The sequence below is a fragment of the Loxodonta africana genome, chromosome 16, assembly GCF_030014295.1.
Source record: "Loxodonta africana isolate mLoxAfr1 chromosome 16, mLoxAfr1.hap2, whole genome shotgun sequence".
NCBI lineage: Eukaryota > Metazoa > Chordata > Mammalia > Proboscidea > Elephantidae > Loxodonta > Loxodonta africana.
The window spans coordinates 76724414-76743375 of record NC_087357.1 but is presented as its reverse complement, the minus strand read 5'-3'; the positions used below and the strand labels follow the sequence as shown (position 1 = coordinate 76743375).

At 41.2% G+C, this 18962-nt stretch overlaps 1 protein-coding gene across 4 annotated transcripts in view; it reads left to right on the top strand.

Moving 5' to 3' along the window:
- The window catches only part of POLR3A (RNA polymerase III subunit A), a 72472-nt gene that overhangs the window by 18854 nt on the left and 34656 nt on the right, over positions 1–18962 (top strand). For all 4 annotated transcript variants that reach the window (XM_064269769.1, XM_023547135.2, XM_064269767.1 and 1 more), the window contains 7 exons: positions 2–105; positions 924–1065; positions 8283–8423; positions 12840–12909; positions 14001–14128; positions 14315–14453; positions 16316–16480. In XM_064269769.1, the coding sequence (XP_064125839.1) occupies positions 2–105; positions 924–1065; positions 8283–8423; positions 12840–12909; positions 14001–14128; positions 14315–14453; positions 16316–16480 (889 nt within the window). The remainder of the gene's footprint in view (position 1; positions 106–923; positions 1066–8282; positions 8424–12839; positions 12910–14000; positions 14129–14314; positions 14454–16315; positions 16481–18962) is intronic.

The following is an 18962-nucleotide window of genomic DNA, read 5'->3' as shown; positions in this document are numbered from 1 at the left end:
GGTGAACAAAGCAAACATCCATTTTTTGCGGAAACTGGTTCAAAATGGCCCTGAAGTTCACCCAGGAGCCAATTTCATTCAGCAGAGACATACGCAGATGAAAAGGTAATGCTTTCCAATCTAACTGCATTTAACTGCCCTCTCGTGAAAAAGTTCACTATGCCATGCTCAGCCACAGAAGGCAGTCTGAGAAACATTTTTTGTGACACAATTTGGCGTGTATAAAATATCTGCTTAAATTGCAGTAAGCCCCTTGGTATGTCATTGGCTCTATTGGATTATTTGGAATAGGTGTTGATTACTCTATCATTTAACATTATTGAGTCTAGGTGGGCAGAGTACATTGGAAAGTCAGTCACTATATGGATCTCCTGGGCTTTCAGGGATGATTTCAGTCTACTTATAATCCAGGGACATTTATCTTCTCAACTCTGGCTTTTCACGGAGAATTTTATCAGCAGAGTCATGTGGGAAAAGTTGATTTATTGCTGTATTTCATTGATTCTAACACATTCTGTTTGTATTTTAACATTTAAAAAATCAAGATATATTCACAATTGGTGACATACCATAGTTTAATTCACAACTTTTTTCTTTTTGTTGGTGGTATGTAAAGTAATGATACAAAAAACCAAACCAGTTGCCATCGAGTCGATTCCGACTCATAGTGACCCTACAGGACAGAGTAGAACTGCCCTATAGAGTTTCCAAGGAACATGTGGTGGATTCAAACCGCCGACCTTTTGGTTAGCAGCTGTACCACTTAACCACTACTCCACCAGGGTAATGATAGGTTTTATAAATGGAGAAATTTTAGATTTCAATAAGACATGTTCAAATTAAAGACTGAATCCTGATGCTTAGAGGGACCACTTGGTGAAGGAACTTTCTTCTCAGAGACCATGTTTATTGTGGCACATTAGGTTTTTGAAGTACGGAAATCGGGAAAAGATGGCTCAGGAGCTCAAGTATGGCGACATCGTCGAGAGACATCTCATAGATGGAGATGTGGTGCTGTTCAACCGGCAGCCCTCGCTGCACAAACTGAGCATCATGGCTCATCTGGTAAGTCTGGGCTGCCGATTTTATTTTCTGTCGAGTGAAGTTTGCTGTGAGTATTCACTGCTCAATTTTGGACTCCTAAAATGAAATTTTTCTTTTTTTTTAAATGAAAATTGCCGGTAAGCTCTTAATTTTCATAACTTTTGATCTCTGTCTTTTAGTTTGAGTGAAACATGTTTAATTTCAAGCTTCCCTTCAGTGTTTTTAATATTTTTATGCAATATTCATACACAGCAGTAAAACAGGAGCTAATGGGAAATCGGTGTGAAAGTGACTAGCAAACATTTAAAACAAAAATATATAAAGTAGAAGATGACTTAGTCAGATGCATTACACCATCCCTCCACAGCAAAGACCTGAGAAACAAAGTGAAACAGATTCAGATGACGACCCTGGAAGTCTGAGCATCAAATGAAGAGATACAGAATTAGATCGAACATCGACTGGAAAAAGGAACTGAATGACAGCAGTGAACAGGGAGCGATATGGACAGAAGGGCAGCCAAACAGCTTGGCACAATGGGGCCATTTTGCGACAAAGCTGGTAGCGACCTTGGGTGGGGAGTAGAGGAAGACAACTTCACGGAACTCCCAACAGGAGACAGAGATACCATGTCGACCAGACTGAAGCAAGGTGAGCAGGACATGAGCTGGAACTAAGGAGGGAAAGTATAGAAAAGAGGATGAGAGCTTCAAGCATCCCAGCATACACAGAACAGGTATAAAATCTGAACAGGCCCATAACAAAAGAGAAGTTGAAGAGGTTATAAACTACCAACAACAACAACAACAAAACCCTGGCCTGGATGTTTTCACAAGAGGATTCTACAAATATTCAGAGAAGAGTTGACACCAGTACTACTCACATTACTCCAAAACATAGAAAAGGAAGGAATACTCCTGAATTCATTCCAGGAAGCCAGCAAAACGCTAATACCAAAGCCAGGCAAAGATACCACTAAAAAAGAAAATTATAGACCAGTATTCCTCATGAACATTGATATAAAAATTCTCAACAAAGAATCCAACAGCATATCGATAAAAAGATAACATGACCAAGGGGGTTTATACTAGGTATTGCAAGGATCATTCAACATTAGAAAATCAATCAGTGTGCTCTATCACATAAATAAAACAGAAATTGCATGTTCATCTCAATATAGAAAAGGCAATTGCTAAAATTCAACACCCATTCCTGATAAAAACTCTCACCAAAATAGGAATAGAATGGAAATTTATTAACATAATAAAGGACATATACACAAAACCAACAGCCAGTATTATTCTCAATGGAGAGAGACGGAAAGCATTCCCGCAGAGAACAGGAACCAGACAAGGATGTACTTTATCACCACTCGTGTTCAGCATTGCACTGGGAGTCCTAGCTAGAGCAATAAGACAAGAGATGGAAATAAAGGGCATTTTCAAATTGATAAGAAAAAAGTAAAACTACCCGTGTTCGCAGATGATGTCCTATACATAGAAAATCCCAGAGAATGCACAAGAAACCTACTTAACTAGTAGAAGGATTCAGCGAAGTGGCAGGATCCAAGATCACCATAGAAAAATCAGCTGGATTCCTCTACAGTAACAGAGAACTTTGAAAAGGGCATCAGGAAAACAATACTATTTACAACAGGCCCCCAAAATATAAAATAGTTAGGAATAAGTCTAAAAACAGGGATGTAAAAGATTTATACAAAGAAACACTACTGCAAAAAACCAAGAGACCTTCATAAATGGAAAAACATACTATGCTTATAGATGGGAAGACTTAACATCGTGAAAATGTCAGTACTACTGAAAGCAATCTATAGATGCAGTGCAGTCCTGATCCAGATCCCATCAGCATTCTTAAATGAGATGGAAAAACTAATCAACTTTATGTGGAAAGGAAAGAGGCCCCAGATTAGCAAAGCATTATTGAAGAAAAAGAACAAAGGAGGCCCTGCACTACCTGATCTCAGAACCTACCGTACAGCCACATTCGTCAAAACATCCTGGTACTGGTACGACCACAGACACGTAGACCATTGGAACAGAATTGAAAACTCAGAAGTAAATCCATCCACCTGTGGATACCTGATCTTTGACAAAGGGTTGTTAAATGGGAAAGAGATAGTCTAACAAAATTTGGTATCCATTTACAAAAAAATGAAAGATCATCCATACCTCATGCCGTACACAAAAACAAAATGGATCAAAGACCTAAATGTAAAACCTAAAACTGTAAAGCTTACGAAAGAAACATAGGGACAATGCTAGGGGCCCTAATTTATGGCATATATAGAATATCAAGCATAACTAAAAATGCAGACTCCAGAAGATACACTAGATAACTGGGACCTCCTAAAAATTAAATATTCAGGCTCATCAAAAAACTTTTCCAAGAGTATAAAAAGAGAACCTATAGACTGGGGAAACACCTCTGGCAACAGCATATCTGATAAAGGTTTAATGTCTAAAATATATAGAAAACTTCAACAACTCAACAGTGAAAAGACAAACAACTCAGTCACAAAATGGGCAAAGGATATGAACAGACGCTTCACCGAAGAGGACCTTGAGGCAGCCAACAAATGTATGAAGAGATGTAATCGTTAGCCACCCCAAAACCAAAACCAACCCCCCTGCCGTATTGAGTCCATTCCAACTTACAGCAACCCCATGAAGACCTTAAACCCCATAGGGTTTCCAAAGCTGCAAATCTTTACTGAAGCAGACTGCCACACCTTTCTCCTGTTGAGCCGATGGTGGTTTCAAACCGCGGACATTTCAGTTAGTAGTTGATCACTTTATCCTCTGCACCTCCAGGGCTCCTTCATTAGCCATTGTTGTTAGGTGCCGTTGAGTGGATTCCAACTCATAGCGACCCCTATGTACAACAGGACAAGACACTGCCGGTGCTGTACCATCCTCACTGTCATTGCTATGTTTGAGCCCATTGTTGCAGCCACTGTGTCAATCCATCTCACTAAGTGTCTTCCTCTTTTCATTGATCCTCTATCTTACCAAGCATGATGTCCTTCCCCAGGGACTGGCGCCTCCTAATAACATGTCCAAAGTACGTAAGATGAAGTCTCGCCATCCTCACTTCTAAGGAACACTCTGGCTGTACTTCTTCCAAGACAGATTTCTTCGTTCTTCTGGAGCCCGTGGTATATTCAGTTTTTTTCCCAACACCGTAATTCAAAAGCGTCAATTCTTCTCTGATCTTCCTTATTCATGGACCAGCTTTCACATGTACCACCAACCTTTCAGTGTAAATAGTGCCTGGATTAGAATGTTAACACTTGTTCATTTTATTTTACTTAACTCTTAAAACTTAGATCTTTCTGTTTAACTAGTTGCAGATGATTAAGTATCTAAAAGAAAGTAAAAGGATGATTTGTTTAAAAAGATACGTATGTATATACATCCTACCCAAACCCAGTGCCGTCGAGTCGACTCCGACTCATAGTGACCCTGTAGGACAGAGTAGAGCTGCCCCATAGAGTTTCCAAGGAGCGCCTGGTGGATTCGAACTGCTAACCCTTTGGCTAGCAGCTGTAGCACTAACCACTACGCCACCAGGGTTTCCATATATATATATATATATATGTATATACATATATACACACATACTCACATGTATATGTGTGCATAAACTGAATTAAAATGGGGCAAAAAATAGACCTTTGATTTAATTTAGCATCTTAGCTAAGGAACTAAAATGCTTAAAAGATTTTTTTTTTTTGCAGTGACCCGTCCAGTGAAGACCTTAAACCATATTTTTGTGTGTGATTAATTTTACAACACCAGCAGTTCCTTTTTCTGGAGACTTAAAGTGGAAACGAGATGCAACTTTAATTTGCTGAATAGTCCTAAATTCTCCTATCTGCAAAGCAGTTAAATCCAGAAACCTTTGCAAACAGTATTTAAGCAGACCCTTAAGGTTTTTCTAAATTCAGTTTTTGAGTAGTTTATGAACACATTACATCAGTCTTTTTATTTAAAGGTGGAAGTAACGAAGTAGTTTATGCTTAAAGTGTCCCGGTGACTCAGCGGCAAAGCACTCAGCTGCTAACCGAAAGGCTAGAACCCACCAGCCGCTGCATGTGAGGAAGATACAGCCGTCTACTTCCATAAAGACGACAGCCTTGGAAACCCTGTGGCCACTTCTCTATCCCAAAGACTTGCTGTGAGTCAGGATCGACACAGCAGCAACTGAGGAGATTTTAGGGGGTTGGCTAATGGCCTTCCTTTTGCGTGGTTTTGGAGCATTTTAAAATAGAAATTCGTTTTTATTTTTTTTTTGAATGTTTAAGTATATACAAGAGCAGCAGAAACAGTATACTGGACTCTTATGTAACGAATAGTTACAGCGAACTCCTCCCATGTTCCTCTCCTCCGTATCCAACAGTTTTCAACATTTTGCCACGTTTGTTTTATTTTTGATCTTTACCTTTTTTCTTTTAGGAACCCAGAGGCCATGTCTTCACCCGTGTGTATTGAGTTAACATCTATAAGAAAAACACAGATGTTTCCTTACATAACCACAGTGCCAGTATCACACTAAACAAAATTAGCGGTCATTCCTTGGTATCGTCTAGTACTAGGTCCATATTCAGACGTCCCCGATTGTCTCAGAAATCTCTTTCGGCAGCTAGTTTATTCAAATGAACAGCAAAGACTACGTATTACTTTTAGTTGACACGTCTTAAGTCCGTTGATCTAAAACTGTTACCCCTCTCTTTTTAAGTTTCAGCATATTCGCTGGAGGACACAGAGGCCATTAGTCATGGAGAATACTGCACGTTCTCAGTTTGTTATTTACGTGTGGAATTGTTTCTCCCTCTTCCTTCTATATCTGTAATCTGGAAAGCAGCTCTGAAGGTGTGATCAGATCCAGGTTCAGCTTTTAGGCACAAATAACTCATACGTGTTACTGGCTCCTTGCTTTGTTTCAAGAGGCACATGCTGCCTGCGTGTGCCACTTTTAGTTATGCTGAGATGATGAGGGGCTCAGATGCTTTGGCCTGATGCTTTCCTTTTTTTCTAATGGTTTCATATACTTATGATGATTGCCTATATTATTTTTTGGTAACGGCAAAATGGTGATTTTTTAAGTTACCGTTCCTTTCATGTTTACAACCTGGACTTCTGTACTGGAGAATTTCCATTGTTAACTAGGGCTCTTGGCTTACACAGAGTTCTTTAAGGAAACCAACCAAAATCCAAACCCACTGTCGTCGAGTCGATTCTGACTCGTAGCAACCCTATAGGACAGGGTAGAGCTGCCCCATAGAATTTCTAAGGAGCGCCTGGGAGATTCGAACTGCTGACCCCTTGGTTAGCAGCCATAGCACTTAACCACTACACCACCGGGGTTTCCTCTTTAAGGAGAAGCAGCATAAATGCCCAATTCTTTCCCTTAATCGTCAATTTGGGGAGTAAGATGTTGGTGTAAGTAACTTCCAACTAGTTTGGTTTGATACTTATTTTGTTTTGCCTTTTGCTTTTTCAGTTTTATTACTTTTGTTCAGTGTGGGTTTTTTCTCCCCCTTCTAAATTTCATTTATTTTGTTGTTGAGAATATACACAGCAAAACATCACCAGTTCATTCAGGGGACATCTAAGTCAATTGGCATAATAAAACCTATTAAGAAAACATTCTGCATCCCACTTTGAAGAGTGGTGTCTAGGATCTTAAATGCTAGCAAGCAGCCATCTGAGACGCATCAATTGGTCTCAACCCACCTGGATCAAAGGAGAATGAAGAACACCAAGGACACAAGGTGATTACCAGCCCAAGATACAGAAGGGGCCGCATGAAGCAGTGACTACATCATCCTGAGACCAGAAGAACTAGATGGTGCCCAGCCACAACCAATGACTGCCCTGACAGGGAACACAACAGGGAACCCCTGAGGGAGCAGGAGAGCAGTGGGATGCAGACCCCAAATTTCATAAGACCAGGCTTAATGGTCTGACTGAGACTAGAAGGACCCCGGTGGTCATGGCCCCCAGACCATCTGTTGGCCCAGGACAGGAACCATTCCCGAAGCCAACTCTTCAGACATGGACTGGACTGGACGATGGGTTGGAGAGGGATGCTGGTGAGGAGTGAGCTTCTTGGATCAGGTGGACACTTGAGACTATGTTGGCATCTCCTGCCTGGAGGGGAGATGAGAGGATGGAGGGGGTTAGAAGCTAGCGAAAAGGACATGAAAAGAGTGGAGGGAGAGAGTGGGCTGTCTTATTAGGGGGAGAGTAACTGGGAGTGTGTAGCAAGGTGTATATGGGTTTTTGTGTGAGAGACTGACTTGATTTGTAAACTTTCACTTAAAGCACAATAAAAATTATTAAAAAAAAAAAAATCACCGGTTCACCAGTTTCTGTGTGTACAATTTAATGACATTGATTACATTTTCTGAGTTGTGCAAACATTCTCACCCTCCTTTCCTGTGTTTTTCCTCCCTCATTAACATAAACTCACCGCCTGGAAGGTTCCTATTTAATCTTTTGAGTTGCTGTTGTCAATTTGATCCTCTGTAGATAGTTCTTAAGAGAGCATAATGCTCAAGGCAAACGTTCTTGACTAGCTAAGCTGAACTCTTGTTTGGTTTTAAGAAGGCTACAGGGAACATTTTTGGTTTAAGGTTTAAAAATTATCTCAGGGCAGTAGTTTCAGGGATTCATCTAACCTCCATGCCTACAGAGAGTCTAGAGTCCATGAGAATTTGAAATTTTGGTCTGCGTTTCCCGCCTTTTGACAGGCTTCTTCTATGGAATCTTTGATCAAAACGTTCAGTAATAGTAGCCAGGCACCGTTCAGTTCTAGTCTCCTGGCAAAGGAGGCAGGTTGTTCGTGAAGGCAAGGAGCTACACGTATTCCATTTCCTCCTCATATTCTATTCAGTGTGTTTTGATCAACTTCTGCCGTTTATTTTTTAGATGTTCAAACTCTGACGTCCTCAGCCCATGGGAGCCCCTTCACGTTGACTCCCATGTAGAATTGGTATTTGCCTCATGGTATTAAAACAAATTTATTTTTTTGGTTTGAGCTAGTAAAGCTACCTGCATGAGTCCACAAGTGACAAATATCACTTGACAACTAAAAATTTATTTCCTTAATCTAAAATGTCTCTTTTTCTAGAAAGCCATGTTTTAGTATTTCAAAACTGAGAAGTTTTGGATAAATGACTAACTCCTTTTCCCGTGTGGTGTTGTATCTAACAGGCCAGGGTCAAGCCCCACCGGACCTTCAGATTCAACGAGTGTGTCTGTACGCCCTACAACGCAGACTTCGATGGTGATGAAATGAATCTTCATCTTCCTCAAACAGAAGAAGCTAAAGCAGAGGCTCTTGTTCTGATGGGGGTACGTAGGGCAGTGTAGCCCCGTGTCTGTGTTACAGGTCCTTGACGAGAGGGCGGGGAGGAGCGCGTCCTATTGGAAACTCCACTACAACATGCAGCTCTAGCACAGCCCTGCTCTTCTGTTCTCAGCCCTACTACTAACCAGCTGTACTGGTTTCTTCCGAGCCTTTGAAGCTTCTCTTTGGAAATTATGGTACATAACTGAGTTAGTGTCTATAAAAGGTCTTATTGGGGGGACTGGGTATTATTTTTCGATCTATAAATATGAATTCCTGAGAAAATATGTACAGTTCTGAAAAGATAAGACAACATTATGTCAAGACCCTGGTATTGGGTATCATCGGGGAAGGAATTGTTCCCGTAAATAGATTTTCTAGTAGCTGGAGGTTCTTTGAGCACCAGTACATTTTATTTGAACAATCTCAGTGGAAACCTTCCTACCATGTATTTCATGCTTCTTTGTTTTCTCAAAGGACACACTAAACATACTGACTTTGTAATGACTCTTAGCACCGATTTATTTAACAGATGGTTAGGGAGTGCCCATTGTATGCTGCAGGGGTTTAGTGGTGACTGAGGCAGGAGCCTGCTCTAAGGAGCTTACAGTTGAACTCTGAAAGGTTGTACTACACGTGGATGTTGTAATACACGTACGTCCTACATGTACTGTTCTTTTCCGACCGCAGCCATAACACCTGCTGTGTAGGGCTCTTTCCTCCTAAGCTTAATGGCCCTGAACCTTTGAGCTTTTAGAGCTTCAGTTTTTTTTCTTTTCCCGTATTCCAGTTTTATCAACCAATATGTCTTATGGTTCTAAGTTTTCCTACCTCCAAAAACAGTTTTTATTCCCTTTCTGGTGTGATGCTTATAATCTATTGTGGGTTAGGGTGTTAGAATTGATTCTAAAATAAGCAGTATTAAGTTCTGCCAGAGAAGGTTCTCTATGTAAAGTTGACGTGGGTTTGGTGGGGGACTGGGAGAGGGGCTGCTTTCGTGGCCCTTGCCTGGGTCCCTCCTGCCTGGAGCTGACAGATATTTTCTGATAAATGAAATGTTTATTGTATCATGTATTTTGTATACATGTTTAAATTTTCTTTTGGGGAGTTTAATACTTCTAAGCAATTCATGTGGCTAGAATAGACTGTGATCCCCAACTTTTAGAACAGTTGATTTGTATTTATTCAGACATTATAGTATAATAACGGGAAATATTTAAATAAGGTAAAGTTCCTACACATCGCAACTTTTCCTTTTTCTTTATCTCCACATCTTTTTATCTGTTTGTTCCTTATCCATGGATTTAGATGGTTGTCAAACCCAAAAACTAAACGCGTTGCCATCGATTCCAACTCGTAGCGACCCTACAGGGCAGAGTAGAACTGCCCTATAGGGCTCCCAAGGAGCAGCTGATGGATTCAGACCTTTTGGTTAGCAGCCAGGCTCTGAACCACTGCGCCACCAGGGCTGCAAAAACAAGGGCTCCTCTGGAATCTGAACCCAGATGGTTGTGGTCATGGTTTATATATCTGCTTTTGTTTTCCATTTTTCTGCTTAACATATTGTAGGCATCCCATGTTCTAGAGTCTTCGTAATCACTGATTGTGATGGCCTTAACACTTTTTCAACCAGTTAACACGCCATAATTCATCTACCCTCTGTTACTGAAAATGTAGGTAGCTCTCTTTGTTTTGCTGTGACACAAGGGCCATCTTTATGCATTTGGAGTCTTTTTCTGAATCATTTCATCAGACTCTTCAGCCTTTTAAAATGATTTTGTGAACACTCACTGTGCCTGTTGTGTGCCAAGCACTCTTCTACCACACAGCAATGAATAGGAAAGTCAAAATTCTTGCTTTCATCCCCAATCTAATGTGGAAAGACTGAGAAATAAATATCAAATCTGTCAGGTGGTGATAAGTGCTAGAAGATCAGAATAAAGCAGGGTAAGGAGGAAAGAGAAGGGCAGGATCTTGTTTTATGTGGGACTGTCGTGGGGGGCCACTAGAAAGGTGACATTTGAGCAGCGAGAATGCCAAGGGGAAGAACAATCCAGGCAGAGGAGCAGCAGGCGAAAAGGCTCTGTGGTCTGACCGTACCTGGGATAGCAGAGACCGGGCCTTTTTGCCCCTGAGCCTCTCTATCTGCAGCAGCTGTGATGAGTGCTATGTTGGGTGTTAACTGGGTGCTGAGAGTACAGAGAGTGGATGATGGGTGGCAGGGGCGACCCATCATAAGGGAGAGTGGGTGCATCCCCACTACCAGAGGGAAATATATCAGTACAGTCACACTTTCTGATGTAATGCTCTCGTTTCTGTTAAGCTCTCCTAAAGCAATGATCAGAGATACAAAACTATTTATAATAATAAAACTTTAACCAGAAACCAAACCAGCTATCACCGAGTCAATTCCAAGTCATGGAGACCCCATTTGTGTAAGAGTAGAACTGTGCTTCATAGGGTTTCCGGAAATAACCAGCGTCCATCAGTAAAAAATGGGTTAGGTTCAGTTATGATGCATTTGTAAAATGGATTCCTGTGTAGCCCTTAAAAATGATATAATTGTATGCTTATTGGCATGGAATTCTGTTTATGATTTATTTAAAAAGCAGGCTATATGTGTATGATGTGATCCTATTTTGTTTGATAAATAGAGGCTTATATGTTTGTGAAAATAGTTATTACAGAAAGCTGGGAGGGTTATATATGTACTAAAGTCCTAAACAGCAGTTCTTTCTGTTTGATAGTTCCACGCGTAATTTTGTTTTGTGCACTGTTTTTTCCTTTTATGTCTATACTTTTGGATTTCTTTCTATAATGAACTTATTATTTTTAGTATAAAAAGAAGTATGTAAAGTGTTGCTAGTGATAATTGCTCCCAGCCTGCAGCCAGCCAGTTAGACTTCGCCATTGAGGATCCATACTGTAGACATTTTGTGATAACGTTTCATTGGTTAAAAGTGACCGCGATAGTACTTAAAACCACTGCATTGTACACTTAAAAATGGTTAAAATAGTAAATTTTATGTTATATACTTTACCACAATAAAAAAAAATTTTTTTTAATGGCCAGGATAAAACGCTCCAAGGGTGTCGGAGCAGAAGACTCCTTAGTCCCCACGTGAACCGTGGCCTCAGTCCCCTGTGAGAACGTTGCTATCTGCTGTAGCGACTCGGCAGTCCTGTCCTTGGTGGAGTAGGGAGGGCTCTAGCCTGGCTGTGTGTCCACATTACCCAGGAGGCTTTTCCAAAATACACCTATCTCAGTCCCAAGCACTCTGCTTCCCCCGCAGCCCACTCACTCCCTCCTCACAGTCCCTAAACCAGGAGTGAGGGGAGCAGCCAGGAAGTGTGTAAAAAAGAGTCCTGGCAGAACAACACTTCCAACCCCTGGTGAAAGATGACTGCTCTGTGTAGTGGCTCAGAAGAAGGCAGTGACAGGTCTCTGCTTTGAGCACCTGTGTCTCTGGTTGATGAGTCCCAGATACCCCACCAATGCTCACGAGCGACCCCCTCACCATGAGTAGCGCAGGTGCACCCCTAGGCTGAGAATTTTATAACGTTATCTGGCACCCTTTTTCGCCCAGTGTAGACACTCATTAAATGTTTAATTAAGGAGAGCAACTAGGAGTACATAGCAAGGTGTATATAAATTTTTGTATGAGACACTGACTTGACTTGTAAAATTTTACTTAAAGCGCAAAAAAAAAAAAAAGTAGTGAGGAACTGGAGACAGATGGTTTGGATAGCTTCTTTTCCAAGCCTTTCTCTTCCGCCTTGTAAGGGCATGATGTCCTTTGTCAGGCCACGTACTCTGATTTGTTGTTTGAAAATATGGCCACCATACTTCAGGACAGTGTCTGAATCCAAAGAATTGAACTGAATTCAAAGATGATTTATGGAGAGGGAGTGGATAGTAGAGATTCCAAGTGCTGTCTGCATTTAAAATTGTAAGCGATAAGGTCTGAAAAAAAATGTTTAATTCTGTTGTTGAATTTATTGCTGTGAGAGTTCAGTGTCTTAACCGAGATAGTTCTGTCATCGTTGGGAAGAGTGGGGTTGGTTGACATCAAAGGGATCACACTGCTGCCCACCACTCACAGAAGTGAATTGTCTTTGGAAAAGTGAATCTATCGGTAACAGTAATGCCTTACGCCTCCAGGGTTCTTTGTATTTCGTTTTAGTTTTAGTAGGAACCTCTGAGGTGATCTTGCTGTTACTGTTTCTCTCATTGACAGTTGAAGGAACTGGGAGCTAGTGACAAAGCTGGGAATAAGACCGTGGCTTCCTTCTCTCAGCTTCATCTTCTTTCTGCTGCCCTTTATTTGTTCCTAACAATTAGAAGTCCCTGTGGTACAGATCTCAGGGACTGCGTGGCACGTCCAGGAATGACTGACCTAGCCTGCCTATTTTTCCCTCAGACTAAAGCAAACCTTGTTACCCCAAGGAATGGGGAACCACTGATTGCTGCTATTCAGGATTTTCTAACAGGTGAGTTTGTGATGCTCAAAAGGAGACTTCTAACTGTGGAACGCGGTGATTATCGTAATGTTTCGCACGACGCCTTGACCAACTAATTGCTGTGTTTAATTTTATTATTTGTTTACTAAGTTTGGTTGTGAACCTACTTGAGATATTTTTGTTGGTTGGTTATTCATATCTTGAACAAACATTTGTTGAGCATCTGCCATAGACCAGGTATTTTTCTGGGCACTGGAGGTACCTGGCAGAGCAGGAGAGAGGGGGAAGCTTGGGGAGGAAAGAAAAGGGGTCCCTAGTCTCTGGGCATAGTGGTTAAGAGCTGCAGCTACTAACCAAAAGGTTGACTGTTCAGATCCACCAGGCGCTCCTTGGAAACTCTATGGAGCAGTTCTACTCTGTCCTATAGGGTTGCTGTGAGTCAGAATTAACTCAACGGCAACGAGTTTGGTTTGGTTAGTCTCTGTGTAAGGAGCCTTGGTAGTGCAGTGGTTAAGAATTTGGCTGCTAACCGAAAGGTTGGCGGTTCGAGCCCACTAGCCTCTCCACAGGAAAAAGATGTGGTAGTCTGCTTCTGTAAAGATTACAGCCTAGGAAACCCTACGGGGCAGTTCTACTCTGTCCTACAGGGTCAATATGAGTTAGAATTGAATTGACGGCAGTAGGTTCAGTTTGGGGTTTTTTTTGAGATACTAAACCAAAAAACCAGTTGCCGTCATGTTGACTAGGTCTTAAGGTGCTCTCATGTGTATCAGAGTAAAAATATGCCCCTTAGGGTTTTCAGTAGCTGATTTTTCAGAAGTAGATTGCCAGGCCTTTCTTCCGAGATGCCTCCGGGTGGACTCAAACTGCCAACCTTTTGGTTACTAGCTGACCGTGTTAACTGTTTGCACCACCTAGAGACTCCACTGGTGATAACCGCAGTGAGTAAACAAGGTCCCTGTACACGTGGAGCTTAGAGGCTAGTTGGAGGAGAGAGCCAGTAAAACAGCTGCATGTTTAACACACTGCTCTAGTAATATTCCCGGTTTATCTTAAAATGTGTATTGTGGGATTTTCTCAATTTCTTTCCTCTTCTTTGTTTTGTTCTTTAAAATTCTTAGGAGCCTATCTCCTCACTCTTAAAGACACTTTCTTTGACCGAGCCAAGGCTTGCCAAATTATTGCTTCAATATTGGTCGGCAAGGATGAGAAAATCAAAGTCCGCCTTCCACCCCCTACAATATTGAAGGTTGGTGCACTAGCTGTGCGCGTACACGCGGATGTGTGAGTGTGTATCCGTGTGGATGTCCAGTGGAGCTAGTATGAACCCTACCAGTTTTGAGTGTGATCGCGGTACAGTCTGGCCTTGCTTGCGTGTGGAGTGTGTGCGACCAGGCCCTCCAGCTGATGCCCTGGCTTCCTTTCACTCCTTTAGCCTGTCACCCTGTGGACTGGAAAGCAGATCTTCAGTGTCATCCTCAGACCTAGCGATGACAATCCAGTGAGGGCCAACCTGCGAACCAAGGGCAAGCAGTACTGTGGCAAAGGGGAAGACCTCTGCGTCAATGATTCCTGTGAGTTGAAGCACCTGAGCTGGGGAGGGGGCGGGGCATGGATGAAGAGCAAATGGCCCGTGATCAGCTTTGAGGATACCTTCACTGGGCAAGCAAAAACTCCCATGTTTCTCCAAGGCCTTCGGCCGGAAGTTTATTCTTCAAGAAACTAGCTGGTGTTTCTCCCCTCAGATGTCATTCATAGTTTCTCTAAAAGGAAGGCTTGTGGACGCGTGACCCAGTGGTTAGAATTGTCTTCTCTAAATGTGTTTAAGTGACTAGTTTTTGTCAGTTCATGCAATTTTTTATTTTGCGTTTTTTGTTTTGCTGTGAACAAAAGTCTGATTATTGAAAGCATATAGTTTATTTTGTGTCAAAACAGTTTTCTTTGTCTAAAAGTACAACTGACAAATATAACTTAAAAGATCACTGTTTTATGTATTTACTGTGCTTCAGGTGAAAGTTTACAGAGACTACACAAATTGTTCCATGGCATTGGTTGCAATCCCCACAATGTGTTAACAGTCTCCCCCTTTCCACCCTGGGTTCCCCATTTCCATTCATCCAGTTTTCCTGTCCCTTCCTGCCTTCCCATCTTTGCTTTTGGGCAGGTGTTGCCCGTTTGGTCTTATACACTTGATTGAACTAAGAAGCACGTTCCTCAAGTGTGTTACTGTTTGTTTTACAGGGCCGTATAATCTTTGGCTGAAAGGTGAACTTCGGGAGTAGCTTCAGTTCTGAGTTAGCAGGGTGTCCAGGGGCCATAGTTTTCAGGGGTTTCTCCAGCCTTTGTCAGACCAGTAAGTCTGGTCTTTTTTGTGAATTTGAATTTTGTTCTACGTTTTTCACCCGCTCTGTATAGAACTCTCTATTGTGATTCTTGTCAGAGCGGTTGACGGTGGTAGCCAGGCATAAAGACCAGTGTTTTTAACCTGTCTTACCAGGTCAGTGGTTTTTGATAACAGGATTAGGTGTAACAGTGACAGATTTAAATCCAGGTTATCTGGGTCATCTAGAATGTGTGATGCCATTTAGCCAGCTGTTTATTATGGGTCCACCCCAAGGTAGGGAGCTTGCACCAGAATGTAAATCTACTAAGTCACTAACATGCTGTTTACTTCAGGTGACTTTTTCTTCTAGCACTCTTTTAAGGCGACTCCACTGATTGACTTCCTGGCATGAGCTACTTATCTCATCCCACACCCCAAGCAGTTCTCAACAGGGTGCTCGGAGGAGCTCTGATTTGGAATGGGCTTTGCTAGCAAGGCCTTAGGAGTAGAAATGGATCTCCAGGGCTCTGAAGAACTGAATTTCAGAGTCTCTCAGAAGGCTAGGAATCCTGCTGTTTCCTAATGAAGAGTAAATATTTTAAAGGACACTGACTTTCCTCACGTTTATAAACAATCCTTTGAAAATTTACTCCTTGGTCTTGAAGATATTTTGGTTTCTTATTTTGGATTGTATTTTATTTCTTTCTAGATGTTAATTTCATTTTGTTATTATTACAGGCTATTCATGATGATGCAGCTGTTAGTTTTCAGAACCTTAGGTAAATAACAGATTGCTTTAAAGAGCGCTTTGCTGTATGTGATCTCATCTGATGCTCAAAATATCCCCACGACAAGTTCACAGAAGAGATGAGGGCCAGCTAGCTACAGTGCAGAGTTAGGACCACAAGTTAATAGCTAGACCTTTCATGCTTTGCAGAAGTTCCTAGGTTTCCCTTTATTCCCTCAAAAAAAAAAAATCATTAAAGAGGATTTCTGTCTGCCCTGCTTTCAATATGGGAATGTATTTTCTCCACTGCCCTAAATTCTTTTTGGAATGCGGCAAAGTAATAAATAATTCATTGTTTAAATGCATAACCATTTTTATCCTTCCAGATGTTACTATCCAGAACAGCGAGTTGATGAGTGGCAGCATGGACAAGGGAACATTGGGATCGGGATCCAAGAACAATATTTTCTACATTTTGCTGCGAGACTGGGGGCAGAATGAAGCTGCTGATGCGATGTCGCGGCTTGCCAGGCTGGCTCCCGTCTACCTCTGTAAGTTCCTCGCCATCCTCATTTCATTGCTGTAGTTGTTGGGGTTTTAGGCTGCAGTGTCATTTTGTTTCTATTAGTATTTCATTACCCTCCATACCCAACCCCTCTGTACATATACACAGAAGAGGATACGCCAGGCTAAGTTATTTCTGCTTTTCTTAATGAAGTGAACTCTGTACTCACTAGTTGGGTTGCAGATATGAATCTACTTTTCAGTTCTCAGAAATCTGCTAGTAGCTCCTTACTCCCCATTCAGATATGGTTACGGTGCAGAGAAAGGCCCGTTATGCACCCACTATAGCCCCCTGGACCTTCTGTGATCTGGCTCCACCAGGTCACTCAGTGTTCCCTACTATCCCTACACTAGTCCATTTCCTTTGTTTGCCCATGCTTTGAGAACTGCCATGTGTGAAGCACATTTTGTGTGCCTGAAATTGTCTTTTTTTTTTTTTGACTACCCTTATACTTGGTTGACACTTTGGCTGGGTGTAGAATTATAGACTGAAAATTACTTTCCCTCAGAATTTTGATGTTATGCTCTGTTCTATTCTAGCTTTCAGAGTTGCTGTTAAAAATCATACTGCCATTCTTATTCCCAAAATTTTCTATTTTAGTTGTTTTTCTTATTCTGGAGGCTTTGAGAATCCTCTTTTTTCTTAGTGTTCTGAAATATCACAATGATACTTTTTTTTTTCCATTCATTGTTCAGGATACTCAGTAAGTTTTTTAAATCTGTAACTATGTATCCTTTGGTTCTGGAAACTTCCTTGTATTATTTCTTTAATGAGTTTCATTTATTGTGTTCCTTCTTTTTAGAATTTCTGTTTCCTTCATATTAGACCTTCTGCATTGATTCTCTAAATTTAACTCTTTTTGGTTTTTTTTCCATTTCTTCCTAACTTCAGAAAGAATTCTTTCACTTTATCTTTCAACTTTTTTTTTTTTTCACTGTTACATATTTAAGGAGCCCTGGTGGGACAACAGTTAAGCACTCATCTGCCAAACCAATCCTAGCCAGCAGCTCCACAGGGGAAAGACCTGACCATGCGCTTCCATAAAGGTCACAGCTGAGAAAACCCTGTGGGGCAGTTCTGCTGTGTCACATGGGGTCGCGATGAGTCAGAATCAACTTGAAGGCACCCAACAACAACATCGTGTATTTAATTTCCAATTGTGTTTTTCATTGTATTCACAGATAGTTGTTCATCTTTTTTTTTTTTCCCACTGTTTTCCTGTTCTTGACCCCTGGATATATATCTTCAGTGATTATTCATGATTTTATTTTATTTGCTCCATGAATTTTCTGTTTCCTTTTACTCTCTTTTCTCCTGTGTATTTTTTTGTCTTATGTCTTTTATGTTAAAGACTTTCCTCAAATATCCAGTGGTTTCTAGCTAAGAGTTAGGCACTAAAGTTTAGCTTAACTAGTAAAAATGGCCTGCTTTGAGCATTGTGATCCTTTAGGAACTATCTATGTGGGATCAAATTAACAACAACTTGAAAGATTGGATGGGAACCTCAGTGAGTTTATGTTAATGAAGGAGGAACAACTCAGAAAAGGAAGGTGAGAACGGTTGTACAACTTGAATATAATCAACGTCACTATGTTGTACTTGTAAAAACTTGAATTGCTGTATGTTTTACTGTGCATGTTCTCAGCAACAACAAAATAAGACAGTTTAACAAAAGAAAGTAAACTACGCTAGAATTCACAAAAATGATCCAGAAGTCATTTGTTGATTTCAGGCATGTCTTGACAGTGCAGTCCAGAACGGTACATCCTTTTGTGGTATTGTTACTATTACTTTTCCCAGATGCAAAATTAAACCTAGGAAACCATGGCTAGATGAAGGCTCCTTTCATTTAGTCTAAGTACATGTAATCCCAGAGAGTTATTACCCATAAAAATTAGGTAACTTACCATAGTGAAGCCAAATTGCTGTGATCAGAACTTATTTTCGATAGTAAAATTTTTCTTATTGGTACAGAGTATAACTTATTAAAAACTGATCTGTTTTTAGCCTGAATTCATTTGAGTCACATTGTATCCTAGATAGAACTGGGCAGTCAAACCGTATGTTAACTGTGTGATTAACTAAGGAATTATAATAAGTTTTGTCTGACGTTCACTAGATTTGCAACCATTTTTTGGCATGAAGATTAAAAGACACACACACAAAACACTGATTAGAAATGGAGTCTATTGATAGGTGAACCTCAGTTTTGATTACGCTGGAAGCCAGCTTTTTTATTGAGGGACTACCAAGTATCCCTACTGGTAATGCTTTTCTCTAGGGGTGTGTGGTTTCTCCAGAGACGTCTCTAAAAGAGGGGTAGAGACCTGGCTGCCAGGGTTTTGGGAGCTGGACAGGGGCAGGGACAGGGGCTAAGGATCCCAGCCATGGAATGTACACACTTACGCTCAGTGTCCTGGTTTTCATTCACCCCATCTGGCTGGGCCTGGTATCTCCAAATCTAGAGC